The 19577-nt window shown below is 46.7% G+C and overlaps 1 protein-coding gene across 9 annotated transcripts in view; it reads left to right on the forward strand.

Moving 5' to 3' along the window:
• The window catches only part of CSDE1 (cold shock domain containing E1), a 1051746-nt gene that overhangs the window by 149617 nt on the left and 882552 nt on the right, over window positions 1-19577 (forward strand). For all 9 annotated transcript variants that reach the window (XR_013594894.1, XM_078644375.1, XM_078644374.1 and 6 more), the window contains one exon: window positions 5650-5848. Coding sequence is in view for 8 of the 9 variants with exons in the window: in XM_078644375.1 (XP_078500501.1) it covers window positions 5650-5848 (199 nt within the window). In the remaining variant the exon portion in view is untranslated. The remainder of the gene's footprint in view (window positions 1-5649; window positions 5849-19577) is intronic.

Consider the following 19577-nt stretch of genomic DNA (forward strand, 5'->3'; position numbering starts at 1 on the left):
TATCAAAGAAATTGCTGAAAAGGCTAGGGTGTCGAAAATTAATACTACACAATCCCCCCCTTAAGGTTTTTCTTTAGGGTTATTATCCATCCCTGTAAGAAAGTGCCCCTTTTTATGTGGTTGCTCTCAACTTTTTACCTGATGTTGATGCTCTTTGACGGAGTTTGCCCTGGGTTTCTGCCAACTAGGTAGCCAGGGCCTATGTTCTTTCCCTAAAACTGTACTGTTTACCCCCAAATTGGCACCTCTGGCCACATGTAAGTCCCTTGTCAAAGGTACACTAGGTACCAAGGGCCCTGTGATCAGAGAAGGCCTCTAAGGGCTGCAGCACTTACGGTGCCACCTGTAGAGGTCCTGTACCGTAACACATACACACTGCCATTGCAGGCTGTGTGTGTTGGTGCAGAGAAAAGTGTGCGCCATGCCTACAACCCACTACCTATAGGTCAGCCGTCCCTCCTGCTGGGTGCACTATGCCACTGGTGAGGGTACAGGTGTATGAGCCCTGTACGCATACAGTGTCCAAGTCCATTCTTAGACATTGTAAGTGCAGTAAATGTCTTTACTGAAAACTGGGAAGTTTGGTATCAAACTTTTCAGCATATTAACCCACACTGATGCCTTTGTGGGATTTAATGAAAAATGCACTCGAGGGCATCTTAGAGGTGCCCCTTGAAAAACGACCTAACTCTAGAGCTTCTTGCCAGCTACCACCCCCAGACATGTTTCTGGACCCCTGGGACGACGGCTTCCTGCTTTTGGGAGTCTGGAAACCAAGCACATCCTGGGCAGAAGTGCCAAGCCTCCTCCCCACTGATGGGCAGGGTCCATGAAGGGGAATCTTCAAAGGCTTGCTGCTTTTGTGAGCTGACCCAGCCATTTGCTGCGCCCAGCAAATGCCCACCACCGGGTCTGACCCCCACTGTGGGCGGGAAAATCTGCGGGAAAACCAAGATGAGAGGTGTGCCCACCTTTGTCAACACCACCCCTCACGTGGGGAAGGTGAGGTGAAGCACACCTTCGCCCCCAAGATGGGGGGGACCCAGCTACCAGAGTGAGGCTTATTCCCCCCCCCCCCCCTCCCACTGGAGGTTGGCATAATAGGGGGATGTACCCACCCAAAGGAAGGGACCCATTGGCCCCACCCAGTACCTACCTGTAACGTCCCTAAATCTAGTATTTAGGGGTAACCCCAAACCTTGCCTCCAAACTAAAGGAAAAAGAGGACCCCAACTGGCTTGGCCCCAGCCCTACCGGCCTGTCGCAACCTCAACCTGCTCCAGCGGAATCTCAGCATGTCCTGCAGCCAGCAGCCCCACCAGAAACCGGAGGACCTGCCCTGCCTTCACTGAAAATACTTTGCCTCCTGTGAGCAGCGGGTTTGCTCTTCAACAGACTCTGGCTCTGGCCAAATCTGCGAGTCTGCACCACTGTACCCGACGCCCACGGCCTGATTTTGAGTGGCCCAACACCAAAAGGTGGTCTTCCCGGCGATCCTGACCCGAGATCCAGTGACCCCCTGACCTGCCCCAATCTTCCAGCTGATGCCTGCAACTTCTATCTGGAGGGTCCTCCCAAACACAACCAGGAGCTGGTAAGGAAACCAGATGATAAAGGACACTGCTGCCTGCACCCACAGACTTGGGTTCCCCCAACCGACTGTGTCCAGGCAACCCCCAGCATCCCAATTTACTTCTCCAACCGGTGTCGCCTCCAGAAAGTCTTTGTCCCAGAGCCTGCAGTGTTTGTTGAAACCAGAGAATCCCCATTGTAAAAAACTGGGCAACCTATGCCCAAAACAGCACCCTGTACCGCTGTGGTTGCACTTTGTGTGCAAACTTAACCCCCCCCTCTCCCCCCCGAGCTTAACCCTAGAAGCTTTGCTCTTTCAGCCTTGTGGCCTGCTCATGAGCAGCCACCTACAGAACGCCCCCCATCCCCCATTGGATAACATTGGGCTTCAGCAGTCTGCACAAGGCCGCCCTAGTGCTGCTGAGGGCGTACTTGGAGTGCGTCCGTGACCCTGGGGGAACCTTTTTTCTAACCCCATAAACCCAACTCCAAAAACTAAGTACTTACCTGGATACCGATAACTTCATTTCCTCCATTAAGATAGCATTGACTGCTTTTCTGTGTAAAAGTTCTACGTGTGTAGTTGGAAATTCTATGTAAAGTCATAGTGTGTTTACATAACAAATTGCATTGCTTACCTTTATCCAGGAAGTGTCCCAGTGTGGTATCTGGGTATACCACATTGAGTAAGAAAAGTAATCTGAAAGTAATCCGACAACTACTTACAAAGTCACTGTAAAGTAACTTTATAGTAATTTCAACTCTTTATGAAGATTTGGCTTACCTGTCACCAAACCAATAGCTGTATTTTTCTTGCAAAGTACTATTCCACCTACTTGTGCCAGACCTTGCTTGGTTCTAAAAATAACATACAACTGAATATTATTTTAAATTAACAAAATTGGTCTGAGTTCAGTCTTTTAGTTTGTGAAATCATTACTGGCCTGAGTGTACAATAAATGCTTAATACTACCCTCTGATAAAGCCTTACTGCTCGCCCTCGCTACTACTACAAAAAAGTAAGACATTATCTTTTTTTTTTACTCTGAATACCTTTGGGGGTCCACTGGACTCTACACACTATACCTTACTTTGGTATCATATATTCAGAGCCAGCTTGCTACAATCCCACACTCCTAGTAAATACAATTTGGTGTACTCTTTGGGGGTGGGGGGAGGGGGAGACTGGGACATTGATCCAAATCATCACATAGGGACAACTTGCAGGAGGAAGATTGATTGTAACTAGGGAATGTGATGTTTGAGTAAGTGTGCTTATCGTCCCCTGATTGAGCCTGAGAGCTAGGGATGCTCGATTTTACTCTGGGACAAGTTACCGATAATCAGTGAAGGGGTCCCCTGTACACCTCGGCTCTCACTAAAGTGTGGCTTTGTGCTATACCAGCCCCAGGTAGGACCGTATCACTGACAAAATGGAGCCGGATTACTAACAGTTATCCTGGCCAGATTTTAATAAGGGTGGCTTAGCAATACTAACACCAAAACTGTAATTGGTGGACACTTTTTGACCAAAAAGAGGTTACATTACTCCGTTCACTCTCCAACCTATCCAACTTAGTTCTAAGAGGTAATAGTAAGTCCTTAATAATCACAGTTAATTTGTTCCAAAATGGAGCCCATAGAGGATCATCAGTAGGTATGTGATGATCAACAGCCACACGGTAAGCAAAAGTATCAATGGGGCTGGAAATAGTCACTACATCCTTCCATGCCTTCCCCTTGCACTTCACTGCAGGTGGACATGCTGTGGATGTAGAAGCCAAAGAAGGACGTAAAGGCGGAACGAACACAGGCCCAGACAGTCATTGATTGCTTGGGTATTGGTACGGTCCAAAGCTTCCGTAACACTGCTACTATGAGCCTCCTGATCATTGCCCAATCCAAATTCTGAGGTCTCCGTGTGTACCGCATGGTTATCACCCCCATCGTCCAGCCATACGCCACAATAATATGCCTTTCTGCTAAAGCAATTTCTTTAGCTCCGACTCCCACGCCGTGTGCTAGAAAGGAATCCATGGTAGTATGCTTGGGAATGGTGTTTGCATCAATAGGTGACTTACCACCACTAACATTACATTTACCCATAGCGATGCAGTTGCAGAGAGTAGGAAGGCAGACGTAAACAAAAAAAAAGGCCCCCTCACTTAGTAGATGTCGGCCAGTGCCTCGAGTATCCAAAAGGAGCCTACAGCAAACTACCAGCAGAAGTAGCGGGGTCTAGAGTCCAAAACCAAGAGGTTAAGCCCGGCTGCGTTGGGCGGGAGTCCCCCGCCGCTATTCATGCTTCAGGGTGGTAGCCCCTTACACGAAGGGTACGCTGGGGACTGAGTCCCACACCAGCTAACAGGCAGAAAAGGTGTCCGGTACAGGCTACGGCTGGAGGGCAGCCCAACCTGTGTGTCCCACAGTCAGTCAATCATGGTGCACAGCACTCCATTTTTGTTGTGAAGGCCAGCTTGAAGGAGAGTGATTCATCTGGATTGCCACAAAAGTGGCATGTACAGCTGCCACAATCCTGCAGCTACAGGCCCCTCAACTCTTAAGACTCCCGCTTGTCCCTCAGTACGCGGCGTCTGTTGGCATCTGCTGAGGGGAGCCAGTCGTGCAGCCACGCAAAGTGTTTGAAGTAGGTTGGGCAGAGCAAGGCAGCCGAGGCGCCCCTGTCCGGGACAGGGCATGAGCTCTGGGTGTAGACCATGCTCCGCTGTGCTCACATCTGCAGGCCTGGGAACGAACAGGTGTGCAAAATGCCAGGTGTGTTGCGCACAGTCTCTGCACCGCGAAACGGGCTGTAAACCTTTGGCCTGCTGCTGGCTGCCGGTTCCTTGCTCACTTTGCCACTGGATTCAAGCAAGCCTGGCTGAAGACGGCTGAAATGCCAGAAACCGGTCCTAGGAAGCTTGCTTCCGGTCCAGGGAAGGCATGGCTTGGCAGTTCGGGCTGGCCCGTTCCCATGAGGCACAGGGTCAGACTGATTTGCATATGGCCATGTCTGAACTGGGGTGGCAGAGTGGGCTAAAGAACGGTGATGGATTAAACCCAGATCTGTTGACTGGGTGGGAGTGTTTGATTGGTTCGGATGCTCCGTCCATCACCACCCCCATTTGTACCGCTGGCTGCCGGTCGGCTCTAAGCCCCTGGCCCAGCTTCACTCGGTGTCTAGCAGCTCCATGGACACCATAAACCCGGCTGCTCTGCTTCTCCGCTCCATTGCTCCGTCCACCGAGTAAAGACACCTAATGGCACTCAGGTGCGCCATACATTGCTCTAAATCTGGGCTGTCATGTTAGATCCTTGTATGGGTGCAGCGTCTTGGGGAAAATAGTGTGAATATGGAATCTATGCTATGTAGCATCAGGGATTTTGGGTTAGTGAGTCAAATTTACTGTGCCTGTTGTTCACACTTAAAAATCAATTAATTTATGTAATGCAGGTGCTATACTTTAGCCAATTGCTAGAGATCATGCCCAGTGTGAGAAGCTAGACTATCTCAAACTACCAATTTGTCGGAGGTAGACCACCTCCTTTGCCGGCCTTGATATCTTTAGTGGATTTAAACAAAACCTTTCATCCTACCAGATGAACCACAATTTGTATTAAACAGTGGTGCTTTAGAATCTCACTGCGTCCCTGGGGGTGAAGTCTAGTCTGTAAACCAAATTAGCCACAATAGAGGCATTTAAATGTGGTTGGTAGCTACTGTACCTATTGAGCATTGCTTAATATCTCTAAGGTGCGGAAAGAATTACACAGATCGATTGGAGATAATTAAAAGTACGAAAATGTGATATTTACCACTAGAGCACCATGTATTCATTTTTTTCATGCAAATACAATTTGAAACAATATTGACACTTCAAAGTTCATTTCAATATTTCCAGTTAAGCGGTCTGGCTAATGAAATGCAAGTATTACCAAACTGACTTTCATGCTAATGGCAAATGTACCTTGACAGTTTCCTCTTACATTTTTTAGTAGTGTATGTAGTGACCTTTTATTGTTAAATATAGATTCATTCAAAACAAATAGGTTTCACCGTTTGTTGTTTCTCGATAGATGAGCTTTGATCCAAACCTTCTCCACAACAATGGACACAATGGATACCCCAATGGAACATCCGCAGCCCTGCGTGAAACGGGGATTATTGAAAAACTCCTGGCATCATATGGGTTTATTCAGTGTTCAGAGCGTCAAGCTAGACTTTTTTTTCACTGTTCACAGTACAATGGTAACCTGCAAGAGCTCAAAGTAGGAGGTAAGACTCCATGTCTGGTTTAGAATCATGCCTTCTAATATGTTTGTATGTACAAATTCTTGTTTAGTGTTTCATACTGTGACAACTGCAGGCCCATCTTCTAGCATTTTAGTGGCTGTCTTTGAAACGTTGACACTTGTGTGTGTTAAATAACTTGTCTCAGATGAATTCTGGTGTTCTTTTTTTCCTTTTAATTTCCGTTTAATGACTGCATTCTTATCAACCAAAGTAATTGCAAATCAGAGAGAAATAAGAACAGAAGATAGAACACACTATTTTAGAGCACTTTTAGAGTTCTTGCTGAAAGCTTATATGCACACACATCTAAGCCCTTTGTGTTTTGACTTTTACGTCTGTTAGCAAAATGGGAAAAGTTAGTCCCAGAAAGCATATTTATGTTAGCTAAAAAGTAGAACTACCTGAAAGTCGCACATAACCAATCGACTAACCCAGTGTGCCTTTGAACTCAAAATGCTGTCTTAAATGAGACCAGCTCCCTCAAATTCTCTAGGTGCACCATTCAGGTGCCAGACTGGCCCCAAAAACGCGATTCATTTTTAGGTCTAGCTTGGGCAGCACATGCGCTGCTCTGCAAGACATTCTGTATTAGTGTATGCACTTGATGCTCCGCCTGCTGTCTGCCTATATTTTTCATTGACTTGTGTCTTTGTACTTTGTATATGCTGGCTTCTGATTCGGTAATCGGCTTGTTAGTCACTCCTTAGTGCCGCCTTGTCTTCAGTTGTTACCTCCCATTATTAGTTTAGTCAGTACACACTATTAAGTGAATTTTGTCTTACTGCAGGCATAAACTGCTTTGCAGTAACATTCAGCGCACCATGCGCGCTTTCACTTTTTAAGCAGCCTGACAATGGCGGCAGCTTCTTTGGAATGCCATAGGTCTTGCATTTAGGAGAGTTTGAGCTATTGGCATTGTAAATGACAATAGTTTAAACTCTCGCAAATGTGACACCTATTGCCTTACAAATATTTTTTTGTGTGGTTAACAAGCGCCCCATGCTGCGCTTGCACTTAATAGAGGCCATTTATTTATTTATTTATTCAAAGTTTTATATAGCGCGAACAAGATCCTTACAGATATCAGAGCGCTTCACAGAGACAGGGGCAAGGGCAACAGGAATGAACAAAATAATGGGAGCAATATAGTGGTCAATAAACATAGAGTAACATAGATAACAATAATGTACAGAAACATATCAAAACCTATCCAAATACAGTCAGGTAAACAAGTCATATAAATCCAACAAAGAGTAGCATATATTGGTCGATAGGACGAGAGTAGCGTAGTAGTGCCCCTCTAGGTAGTAGGAAAGTGCCAAAGGGCAGGGTGATCAGAGATACAGCGCGATGCAGAGACTCAGTTCCAGTCTCTGTAATGTTCAGGAGATCTTGGCCAGAAGGATTCTGCCCCTTCATTTAGACGCGGCTTGTTTAAAAGCGGCATGGCCACTATTCATTTCAATCGCAGCATGGGGCTCTTGGAAACAAACAATATTTGCAATTCAACATGTCTCGCATTTGCGAGAAGTTAAGCTATTGACCTTTACAGTGCCAATAGCTCAAAGCCTCGTGAATGCGAGACCTATTGCATTGCAAATGCTTGTTTGTCATTACCTTGCGCCCACTATAGCCTTAATGGTGTTGCTAGAAATTCCCTATCCATAGAGAGCTGGCACTTTTTAGGTCTCGCCTAGCGTTGCAATGCATGTGCTACTCCCTCTGCGAGGGCTATTGTGATCAAGGAGATTTCTGAATGCCACTTGAAGTGCCGCCCCTCTTTTGTATTTGCGGGCGTCATCTTTTATGGTAAATGCTCGCTTCCTATTTGAAATTAGGCTTATTTGTTTACGCCCTGTCTCCTCTTTGGCTCGCTCATCCGGACTGGATTGTGTACTTGCGGCGTCACATGCTGGGCTATATCTGGTGGGTAAGCACTATGTTCGAGGCATGTGGGCTGCTGAATTCATATCTTAGCATAGATCGCCGCCTAGTGTTGGGTCCGGATGTTTGCACCTTGTTGTCTTGGAAGAGTCTTCGAAGTATCACGAGATAGGTGACTCCTCCCCAGGACTACAGTGCGCATGGGCATCTTCTCCATCTTCAGATTGTTTTTCACCGCCATTGGGTTCGGATGCACTTCGACAACTCCAACTTCGGGACCGAAGGTTTGCAAAATTCAAAGGCCGAAAACCTTCAACTTTCGACTGTATTGTTTCCGCTCGGTATCCCTCGACTCGACAACTCTTTCCATCTACATCTGGTCGTCGACGTGGGGGCCTTTTCGACGCCACGTGGGCCTCCTGCCGATGGAAAGGACCCCGTTCAAAAGATGCCCACAATGTCGATCCAAGTTTCCACATAGTGACAAGCATACAGTATGCAACAGGTGCCGATCTCCGGAGCACAACGAAGAATCCTTTATGGAAACACTGATGGTGACAATGGCAGCTGCAGCGGTATGCGTTGTATGTTTCAAGCTGTAATAAGCTGCTGAGCTTTTCAATGTGCTTTGTTCTCCAGTAGGTTTTCCTTATTGATGCGCGCACACAAGCGTATCTTTTTTAGATTATTTAGATGCCGCTGGACACTGCTGAGCTTTTCGCGGTGCCGCAATATTATTTCACCGGACACTGCTGAGCTTTTCGCGGTGCCGCAATATTATTTCACCGGACACTGCTGAGCTTTTTGCTGCGCTTTGTTCTCTGGTAGGTTTTCCTTTTTTAAAGTGTATTTTTATTCTATGTTACATTGTTCGTGTGTCTGCAACCTGTATAAAGGCTGTAATGACGCTGCCTGCACCTGTGTGGAGATAGTACTGCTGTCACAAAACCCCATCTGTTCGCAGCGGACATGCATAGCGCAGCTCCCCCTGCTGCCTTCCTACAATCCCCTGTGAGCTTTTAGTGAAATGTAAACGTTGGTCTAGGGCTGGCAGCAATTACTTTAACGACTATTGCTGTCGAGGAAGTAAACCAGCGGGCCCTGCAGCCTTGTCATTCACTATATCTCTGCTCTTGGCGCTGAGGGTTACACAGTGATGGAGAGGCTCACTGGGTGAGCTGCGCCACAAGCTCAGCCCCAGTTTGTGGCACTTTACAGTGTAGATTCAGATTGCAGCAGGATACCATTTTACTGAGAAATAACTAGTTTCGTCGTCAGCTAGTTTGACCCCCTCATTATGGGTTACGTACCAAGAGAATAAGTAATGAACAGCACTCTCAGGTAAATAGAGCACATTGCAGTTTCAGTGTGTGCCTGTCTAAATCATCTACAAATTGAGCAAAGGCAACTTAGAGTTTGAGGCATGTGAGCTGTAGATCACATGCTGTGCATACTCCTGCCTTCTAGTGTTTGGTCCGGATGTTTGCACTTTGTTTTTCTTCGAAGAAGTCTTTTCAAGTCACAATGTAGGTCCTCCTCCTTTCGGTGATAGTGCGCATGGGCATCAACACCATTGTTAGATTGTTTTTTTCCGCCATTGGGTCCGGTTGTGAATTACTGTACTCCAGTTCAATACCGTTCCTTCGGTTTCCCTCGGTGCACAAGAAACTCTCCGACGGATTTGTTCCGATCCCTCCCCTTCTTCGCGTTTCGTATTTACTTGTTAAAACTATCTTTCCATTGGAAAGCTTGCGGAAGGCAGGCAGGCAGTCCCAAGGTCGATGCAATGAACTCCCTTCAAATTCTGCCCTTGGTGTCATGCAAAATACCCACGCACTGACTCACACAAAGTGTGCAACCTGTTTGTCTCCGCAACACAGAGAACAGGACTGAGACGCGTGCCGGGCTTTCGGCTCAAAGAAAACACTTGGCGACTGACTAGCTCTATGTCGCAACATGCAGAGCCAGCACACAAGCTCTATTCCGGACATCTTCAGCCAACAATCGGGCGAAGAGGCCGGGGATGCCATGGGAACAGAGGAGGAGCAGGATCCGATCTCCATTTCAGAGCGTGGCTCCGACTAAGATGAAGACATCCCGCATGGACAATGTACTGTGAGTACTCTCCCTCGTCTCAAAATCCACCTCAACACAAAAAGGCGGCTCCGGTCCAATTCGCGCACTCTGGGCCCGGTCGGCACCGAGACAACTCTTCTGACGACCTACTGCCTCGGCACTGAAGCCTACAAAAAAGCCTTCTCTCAGCGAAAAGCCTCACTACAAATCGATTCCGAGCTGAAACCTTTAAAAGTGGAAACAAAAGTCTGGCTCCGACCCATTCGGCACCGCAACACACCACGGATCCGAAGACATAAACGCCTAAGACTCCGGCACTGAAACATTCAGATGTGCCGAAATCACCAAAAAAAGCACACTTTTGATTCTCCGATCTGCAAACCGGACCCGAAACAGAAGGTGTTGTACATTCATCTGGGCACATCACCACCAAAGTGACTTTCAAAAGAAAGACTGATAAACGAGGAATATCACATTCCTTTTGAAGAAGAGAAGTGTTGGAACTAACCCTTTCCCTCCTCCTCTTCCTCCTCCTTTTCCATCACCTCCTTCCCCTCATTTTCAACCACATACCCCTGACAACCAGGATGATGGGGATGGGGATGGCAATGGGGATGGGGATGAAGATTATCAGCCAGTACCTACAGACCCATGGAACGACTACAACACTAATTTGCCCACAGGCAATGATCCCGAATTTTACCCTACCAATCCCCTGGCAATGATCCCGAATTTTACCCTACCAATCCCCTCTCCATCGGATGACCGTGTAGGCTACATTGAATTACTGGGTAGAGCTGGCAACTACCATGGGGTGCAGCTGCACAAAGAATCCCTAGAAGAGGATTTCCTCTTTGAAACCCTTAGTAGCACACAAGTCATCACACACACAACCCATACTCAAAGGGATAATTTTATGTAGATGACGTCATCAATGACCCTGTCAGGGCTCATATTCTTACCCCTAGAGTACAAGCCAGCACCATCTAACCCAGTATATGTAAGGGGACAATTACCATTGGACTCCCTGGTTGTGTCCAACGTCCGAAAAAGAACCAACTCCCAAACTACAGGAGTTGCTCCACCCCCGGATAAAGTTTCCAAGCTTATTGATGCTTCGGGGGAAAAGGGTGGCCCTTCAGGCAACATACTTCTGGTGCATCTCGGGTGTTGCTAGAACGATACAACTGGGCGCACTGGGACGAGATGGAGCAATTGATCCAATTTCTGTCCCAACAACATAGATCTAAAGCGCAAGCGTCAGGGACAACTTATTTCAAACAATGCAATCAGGTGCTCCCTAGATACTGCAGACACTGCTGCTAGAGTTGTAAACACCAGGGTCCTTTTTAAGGAGACACTCCTGGCTCTGCATATCTGGGTTGAAAACCAGAGGTTCAAACCTAAATATTAAACACACCATTTGATAAGAAACACCTCTTTGGCCCAGTGGTAGATTCTTCACTGAAAAAAATGAAGACAGACACTGAAGTGGCCAAATCCATGGAAGCCCTTCTGTCAACACAAACCTGTGGTTTCTTTCGGTGCTCTTCCTACCGCAGAGGCTCTAAAAATACCTCCTCTGAGACCACCTCCACCTACAAGCGCAATAACCAACCCTCTCCCTGTAAGGGTTACTTCAGAGGGGATTACAAAGGTAATAACGGCAAAGGCAGGGGTAGAGGTTCAAACACACGCACCTCCCCCTCCAGTACAAAACAGTGACTTGCCTACACTTCACTCCGACCACTCAACACCTGTTGGGGGAAGACTTTTTGATTTGCTACCATTCTGGCAGTCAATAACGCACGTGGGTACTACACATTATCCATCTGGCTACTGCCTGGAGTTCAACAGCACTCCTCCAAACATTCCCCCAAAGTCACACATACTTTCACCAGATCACCTATAGAGCCCGTAGCACCACAACATCACTGGTCAGGCGTGTACTCTTTTTACTTCCTAATACCCAAAAGCGATTGTTCTCTCAGACCATTATTGGATCTCGGAGAACTCCATCTTGACATAGTCAGATCATTTCTACATGGTAACACTTCAACAAGTACTACCTCTTCTGCAGAAAGGTGACTTGTCTACTCTAGACTTAAGACGCCTATTTCCATCAGTCTACCCCGCTCATCGCAAATTCCTCGGGTTTGTGTTAGCAGGTCAGCACTACCAGTTCAAGGTACTCCCGTTCAGAGCCACCACTGCCCCCAGAGTCTTCACAAAGTGTCTGGCGGGAGTAGCTGCTCACCTGAGAAGACAAGCATCCATGCCTTCCCACACGTGGACAACTGGCTCATGAAAGCCAGCACGCACCAGCAATGTCTTCAGCACACTTTCAGAACAATTCAGTTACTACATCAACTAGGGTTCACAGTCAATGTGGTAATATCACATCTCCAACCAACCAATACTCAGGACTACATAGGAGCCACTCTAAATACTCAAAGCTCTGGCGTTTCCCAACGCAGCCAGTATTCACAATTTTCAGGTTTTAGTTCTCCTGTTTCAACCGAATCATAGGCTCCCAGCTCTGGTTTAGATGCAACTGCTGGGAATGATTGCATCTTGCATCATGTTCGTCCCCAATGCCAGACCACATGTGTCCATTTCAAGAATGCTTAGCTAGTCAGGGGAACCAGTCACAGGATGTATTAATCGCTGTAGTATTGGTAAGTGGCCGTACTCCTCGCTCTCTGCAGTGGTGGAACACACAAAATTTATCAATAGGACGGCCCGTCATAGACCTGGTTCGACAGATCGCACTAACAGCAGACTCGTCCCTCACTGGTTGGGGCCCCAATAGCAAAAGTTGCCTTATATCAATAATTTAGAGTTGCTTGCAATCTGTCTAGCTCTCAAGGCGTTTCAGACTTCACCTGGAGGGCAACGCTGTCTGTTCGTACAGACAACATGACCGCTATGTATTGCATACAAAAACGGACACACTCACTCACTCACTCACCAACCAAGTGTTCCACTTAGCCCAAGATATCTGGAATTGGCCCATTCACCACATACTTTATCTCCCAGCGGAACACCTCCCAGGGGTCAACAACCAGATTGCAGACCTCCTCAGCCGGCAGAGGCAGCAAGTACACAAATGGCAGCTTCACCCTCCAGTTCTGATCCCATAGTTCCAAGCTTCGGGAGTTCCTTAGATCTGTTTGCCACACACCAAAATGCCAAAGCTTCGCCTCCAGGTATCCACACCCGCAATCCAAAGGCAATGCACTATGGATGAACTGTTCAGGGATATTTGCCTTCGCTTTTCCGCCTCCCACTCATTCCATTTGTGGTTTGGAAACTGAGGCAAACATCTTAAACTAATCCTAGTAGCTCCCACATGGGCACGTCAACCTTGGTACAAAACCCCTTTGGAACTGTCTCTGGTCCCACATCAAAAGCTGCATTTAACCTCCTGTCTCCTCACACAGCCATGGAGAAATCAGACACCCAGATCCGAAACAACTGAACCTCTCGATCTGGCACCTGAAGTCATAGTTTGGTTATTTAAACCTTCCACCAGAATGTATGACTATTATTTGGGAGGCTAGAAGGCCTACCACAAGACCCTGTTACGCAACTAAGTGGAAGCGATTTGTTATTTATTGTAATAATCATATTAACCCTCTTGATGCTTCCATGCGGCACATAATCTATCTGTTACACTTGCAACAGTCAGGATTGGCTACAAAAAAGGCAGCATTTGTCTTTGTTTAGAGTACTCATGATTAAAGCTTTTATGGAAGGACTAAAAAGAGTCGTACCACCAAGACACCCACCTGCCCCGGTGTGGAATCTTAACATAGTCCTTAGAATATAATTGGTCCCACCTTTTGAGACCATGCACAAATGCGAACCACAGTTCCTCTTGGAAAACCACTTTCCTCATTGCAATCACTTCATTAAGGAGAGTGAACTACAGGCACTAACCATACAAGAACCCTTTTTCCAACTACACAGAGACAGTGGTTCTTCGCACCAACCCCAAATCTTTACCTAAGGTGGTATCTGCATTTCACATAAATCAGTCGGTAGAATTACCTGTATTCTTCAGTCAACCTGATTCTGTTGCAGAACGAACGCTACACACCTTAGATATCAGAAGAGCCCTCTTGTACTACATTGAAAGAACACAATCAGTTCATAAAACAAAACAACTCTTTGTTGCTTTTGCACCACCACACAAGGGCAATCCTATCTCCTTATATGGTATTGCAAGGTGGATTTTTAAGTGCATTCAAACTTGCTATGCAAAAGTAAAGAGGACTCAACTGTACCCCATAGGGCACATTCCACTCGCAAGCTAGGAGCCACAATGGCTTTCTTGGGAAACATTCCCATAGTTGACATTTGCAAAGCTGTAACATGGTCTACACTACACACATTCACCAAACACTTGTGTAGATGTGTTAGCGAGACAACAAACCAGTGTGGGTCAAGCAGTACTTAAAATACTGTTTCAGACCACTCCAACAGCTACAGGATAGCCACCGCTTTGGGAGGATACTGCTATATAGTCTATGCACAACATTAAATCTACAGCTCACATGCCTCAAACGTATAATGTTACTTACCCAGTAAGCATCTGTTCTTGGCATGTAGAGCTGTAGATTCACATGCGCCCACCCACCTCTCCGGGTACCTGTAGCTGCTGCAGTTCTCTTTTTAGTTTATGTACATACGCATAGACATTTCTATTCTTTACTATCACTCCATTCTTACCCTCTGTGAAAACAATATAGCAATGGAGTCTATGCCCATGGGCATAATCACCGAAAGGAGGCACCTACCTTGTGACTGGAAAAGACTTATTTGAAGAAAAACAAAGTGCAAACATCCGGACCCAACACTAGATAGCAGGAGTATGCACAGCATGATAATCTACAGCTCTACATGCCAAGAACAGATGCTTACTGGGTAAGTAACATTATCCTTCCCTCTTATGGAGCATGGATTGGTATCTCATCCTATTGGTGATGTAGTTTATAACCTGCAGGCTCATAGCTGATGATCATCTTTAACTTAATGTATGACTATTGTATAAGGTGTTACTGTAGGCTATGTAGTGCTCAGGTTGGAAACAAGACTCCTGCACTGTAAGACTGACTCCCAGTGCTTGAATTGTAAAACAAGTGCCAGGGCTCTGACCAGGAGGCCACTACTGCTTACACCACCCATTGCCTCTGTCATCACTACGAAAACAACTACTAACCATCTCTCCTGCCTGCAAGTGTGACTGTTCAGATTATTCCCGGTGCCCAAAGCTAAAGGAATGGCTGGGGAGGCAGGTATTAATAATTTTTAATGTGTATTGTATTCATAAACATCTGTTATACTCATCCCTAAATTAGATGAGCAGCGCAACCATGTGCTAGCCCGTCAAAAGTGTAGTGTTGACAATTCAGTGCCAGTGCTGAGCTCCTGAAACCAATTAAGTGGGTGCTGGAGCACTGGAAACCACAGGCTCAAATTAAGCACTGCAGACTTCTCATCCGTCCTTTGCTAATGGCGCTGCTATTTCAGAAAGTCATCGCAACATTTTGAGGTGGTTTTGCAGATATTTTATACTTTCTAATGACCACTTTGTTCTAAATTTCAATCCAACAATTCTAGCTTATGGCGTGCATTACGACAATCAGCATAGACTAATCCTGCACTTTAGATTTCTGTAACTACATACAGAGACGTACGCACTTCGATTAAGATTACATTACACATATATAAACCCATGTGTAGCTTCAAAAGTCCCTAGCGCAGGAACCATATGCCATCTTGCGCCATATTTTTACCTTCTGAAAGACCCAGTATGTTTTCCTGTGCAGGTATTGTATATGTTTTGTCTGTTGTGAATCCGAATACTAGACTCTGAGATATAGCTGTACAAACGGAGTACCTCATTTAACATGAGCCTCCCATGCCATGCTACAACTGAAAGTGGCAGGTGAGATAGTTGTGGTGCACAGGCGTTATCTGCATCCCAGGGAAGAGCTTGCCTACGGGAGTTCCTGGTGCAAGTCAGTGTAGTTTCTTAACTGGGTCCTCCCGTCCTGCATTGTAGGATTCTCACTGATGGTACTAAACGTAGAATATTCTTGCCAGCATGCCCGGGACACATCTCTGATGAATACAGTGTCATTAAGTCTTTAGCTAGAGGTAGGGACTTTGATGTTAAAAAATCATGTCTCCACTTCATAGTTATTAAAAAATACATCTTTTACTGAACTTTCTTTTCTGGAAATATTCCATATACACAGTACATAGACAATATTGCAGCACCTAACTGGAAAGTGGCTACATTGCTGGAAGTAACTTCTAAATCTTTCCATGAAAGAAAAATGAAGAAAAAGGCCACTCTGGTCAAGAGTGCACAAGGGCTGAAAAACCTACTATTCCTTTAAGCCTTTATCTTTTAAATTTTGTCAAAATGATAGATCCCTGAAGGTTTGAGCGTGGAGTCACCTCCGGGGAAAACCAGAGGATCTTGTGGGATTAGAGGAGAACACATTGTAGGAAAGGGCCCCTTTTTGCATGGTTGCTCCCTACTTTTTGCATGGTTGCTCCCTACTTTTTGCCTGATGCTCTTTGACTAACTATGGATTCTGGCCAACTAGGCCAATGTTCTTTCCCTAAATCTGTACTGTTGCACACCCAAATTGGCAACTCTATGGCCACATGCAAGTCCCTTGTAAAAGGTACCATGGGTACCAATGGCACTGTGACAGGGAAAGCCTTAAGGACTTCAGCACATATTGTGACAAACTTAAAGACCCTGTACTGTGACAGATGCTATCACACTCACACACACACACACACACACACACACACACACACACACACACTCACACTTGCACACACTGCAGGCTGCTTGTTTTGGATCAGAACAAAGTGAAGAGTCGACACGGCACACATCTCTATGTGCCATGCCTACAATCCGCTGCCTATAGTGTAGGTAAGCCATCCCTCTTGCTGGGTGCACTATGCCACTGGTGGGTACATGTGCATGAGACCTGGTCCCCTACAGTGCCTAAGCCCATTCTTTGACATTGTAAGTGCAGTGCTGCCATAAAGAGTATATGGTCTGGGAGTTTGTCATTTCAACTCCACAGCACCATAATGGCTTTACTGAAAACTGGGATGTTTAATATCGAACTTCTCAGCACATTAAACCTACACTGATGCTAGTGTGGGATTTAATGAGAAATGCACTCGGAGGGTGTGAGAAAGTGGCTCTATAAATACTGGACCAGAATAAGGTACAGTGTGTATAGAGTCCACAAACCCCAGACGTATAACAGTTAAAGCCAGGTGTGACCTTACTCTCTAAAGTGGTAGCTTGGTCGAGCAGTAAGGCAGTACCAGAGGACAGTGTAAAGCATTTGTTGTACCCACAGTCAGCAAAGGGTTTCACACACTCAAAGACTGAACTCCAGGCCAATTGTTTTTATATCAAAGAAACAGTTGTTTTATTTTTAGAACCGACGGTATCAAAATATACTGCTCTCAATATGAGCGGTCTCAGATGAGTACTTTGCAGAAAGGCAATAAAGGTTGTAAACGCAATAGGTACAGAGGTTGCAGTAGGCAACACAATTCTACACACAATTTAGCATTGAGCTCAATGGGTTTTTCTTTATAAATGCAGCTGATTACTTTGCACATTACTCTGGTAGTTCCATGACTGGATCCTAGATTCAGTCCTGGGATCTAAGCTGAAAACAGTTTAGTAAAAACGTTTTTGTTATTGCAGTGATTTTTAAGGAATATAAAACTGTTTTAAAAGTTCACACTTAGAAACTTTTCAATGAAAAATTGTCAATGTTATCCAATGGGAGAAAATTCAGGTTGCAGGTAGAGTACGATCTCGATACTTTTGTAATCCAGTTCTGGGCTCCTGGGTCCAGCACTGGGGTCTCAACTTAAAACAGGTAAGTAATTACGTTTCAGTATTTGGTATGATTTTTAAAGAATATTTCAAGTTTTCAAAAGTAGACACTTGGAAGAAATTGCACAGAAAAGCACACAATGGATTCCTATGGAGAAAATACAAGTTACTAGTAAACCCAACTAGGATTACTTTTGCGGTTCAGTACTGGGCGACAAGATGCTGTACTGGCTTCTCTCCTGATCACAGGTGAGTACTTTGGAATTCGGTTGATTTTAAATATTTTACGTTTTCAAAAGTAGGCTCTTAGAAGATTTTTCGAGTCAAACCAGTCAATGTTATCCAATCGCAAGTAAGTGAGTCACTGGTTGCCAGGTGAGTACTCGGCTGGGGAAGTTGGCGTTCTGGGCATAGACTCATGGGTCCCCCAGGGTCAGGTAGGTACAGTTGGTTCACCCTCAGCGGCACAGGGGCGGCCGGGTGCTGAGGTAGTTAGGCCCAATGTTATCCAATGAGGGGAAGGGGGCCTCCGGTTGGTGGCTGCTGGCTAGCAGGCCACGCGGCTGTGGGAGCTGGGCTCCTGGTCACTTGCTCAGGGAATGGGGAAGTAGGATAGGGCACAGGATGCGCTGCCAGGGGCACTGGGGCGGTTGGGTGCAGGGTGCCTTTGAGCCGTCAGGCGCTAAATGTTATTCAATGGGAAAGGTAAAAAGGGAACAAAGGCTGCAGACTCTGGGACGGTGATTCTTCAGGTGTGACCACCACTTAGAGAGGTAATTTGGGATCCTGGAGAAGAGGTAGGTACCCCAAAGGGAGGCACAGGATGTCGCAGGGTGCCGAGGTGTCTTTGGGTGTTGGCAGATCTTGAGCTTCCTTGCTGGCACTAGGGGTTGGTTGTTGAAGCAGAGCCTCTGCTTATGGGAGTCCCAGTCTTTAAGAGGGTCAAGGCAGGCAGGTCCTCTGGGTGTCCCAAGGTTGCTGTCCGCAGGAGTTGCTGGGATTAAGCAGGAGCAGGTTCCAGGATCGACAGGCCGATAGGGCTGGGACCAAGTCAGTGGGTGTCGTCCCGTTAGCAGCTACACGGCGGGTCTTCTTGATCTTCCTTCTTTTCTTATCGGGATCTGAGGAAGGAAGGTTCAGGGTGCCCCTAAATACTACATTTAGGAGCGTTACAGGTAGGGCAAGGGCAGGGACCAATAGGTCCCTGTCCTGGGGTGGGTGCACCTCCTAGCCTGCTCCTCTACTGTGGGAGGGGGCAAGAGCCTAGCTGTGATTGGGCAGGGCTCCCCATCTTCAAGATGGCCGGAGCCCGGGGTCGTGCTTCACCTCGCCTCTCCCACCTGAGGGGTGGGGTTGGCACAGGCTGGCACCCCCCCTTCCTGACGTAGGGTTTCTCGCCAGTCTTCCCGCCAGAGTGAGGGTTCTAACCGGTGGGGGCCAGTTGCTGAGTACAGCAAATGGTCTGGAGAAGCTCACCGAGGTGGCACGCCTTCGAAGCTTCCCCCTGCCCATCCTGGGGGAGGAGACCTAGCACCTCGCCCAGGATGTGCATTGTTGCAGGCCCAGGAAAGCGGGGACTCTCCACCCAGGGCTCCAGCAACATGTCTGCTGTGTGGCTGCCTCTGCAGCCACTCAGCTCAGATGTGGATTGTAGGTTAGGTTTTCAGGGGGCATCTCTAAGATGCCCTCTGGTGCATTTTACATTAAATCCCACTCTGGCATCAGTGTGGGTTTAATGTGCTGAGAAGTTTGGTACCAAACTTGTGAGTCTTCAGTGTAGCCATTATGGTGCTGTGGAGTTCGTAATGACAACCTCCCAGCACCATATACTCTTAATGGCAGCACTGCACTTACAGT

This window comes from Lissotriton helveticus, chromosome 5_1 (assembly GCF_964261635.1).
Source record: "Lissotriton helveticus chromosome 5_1, aLisHel1.1, whole genome shotgun sequence".
Lineage (NCBI taxonomy): Eukaryota > Metazoa > Chordata > Amphibia > Caudata > Salamandridae > Lissotriton > Lissotriton helveticus.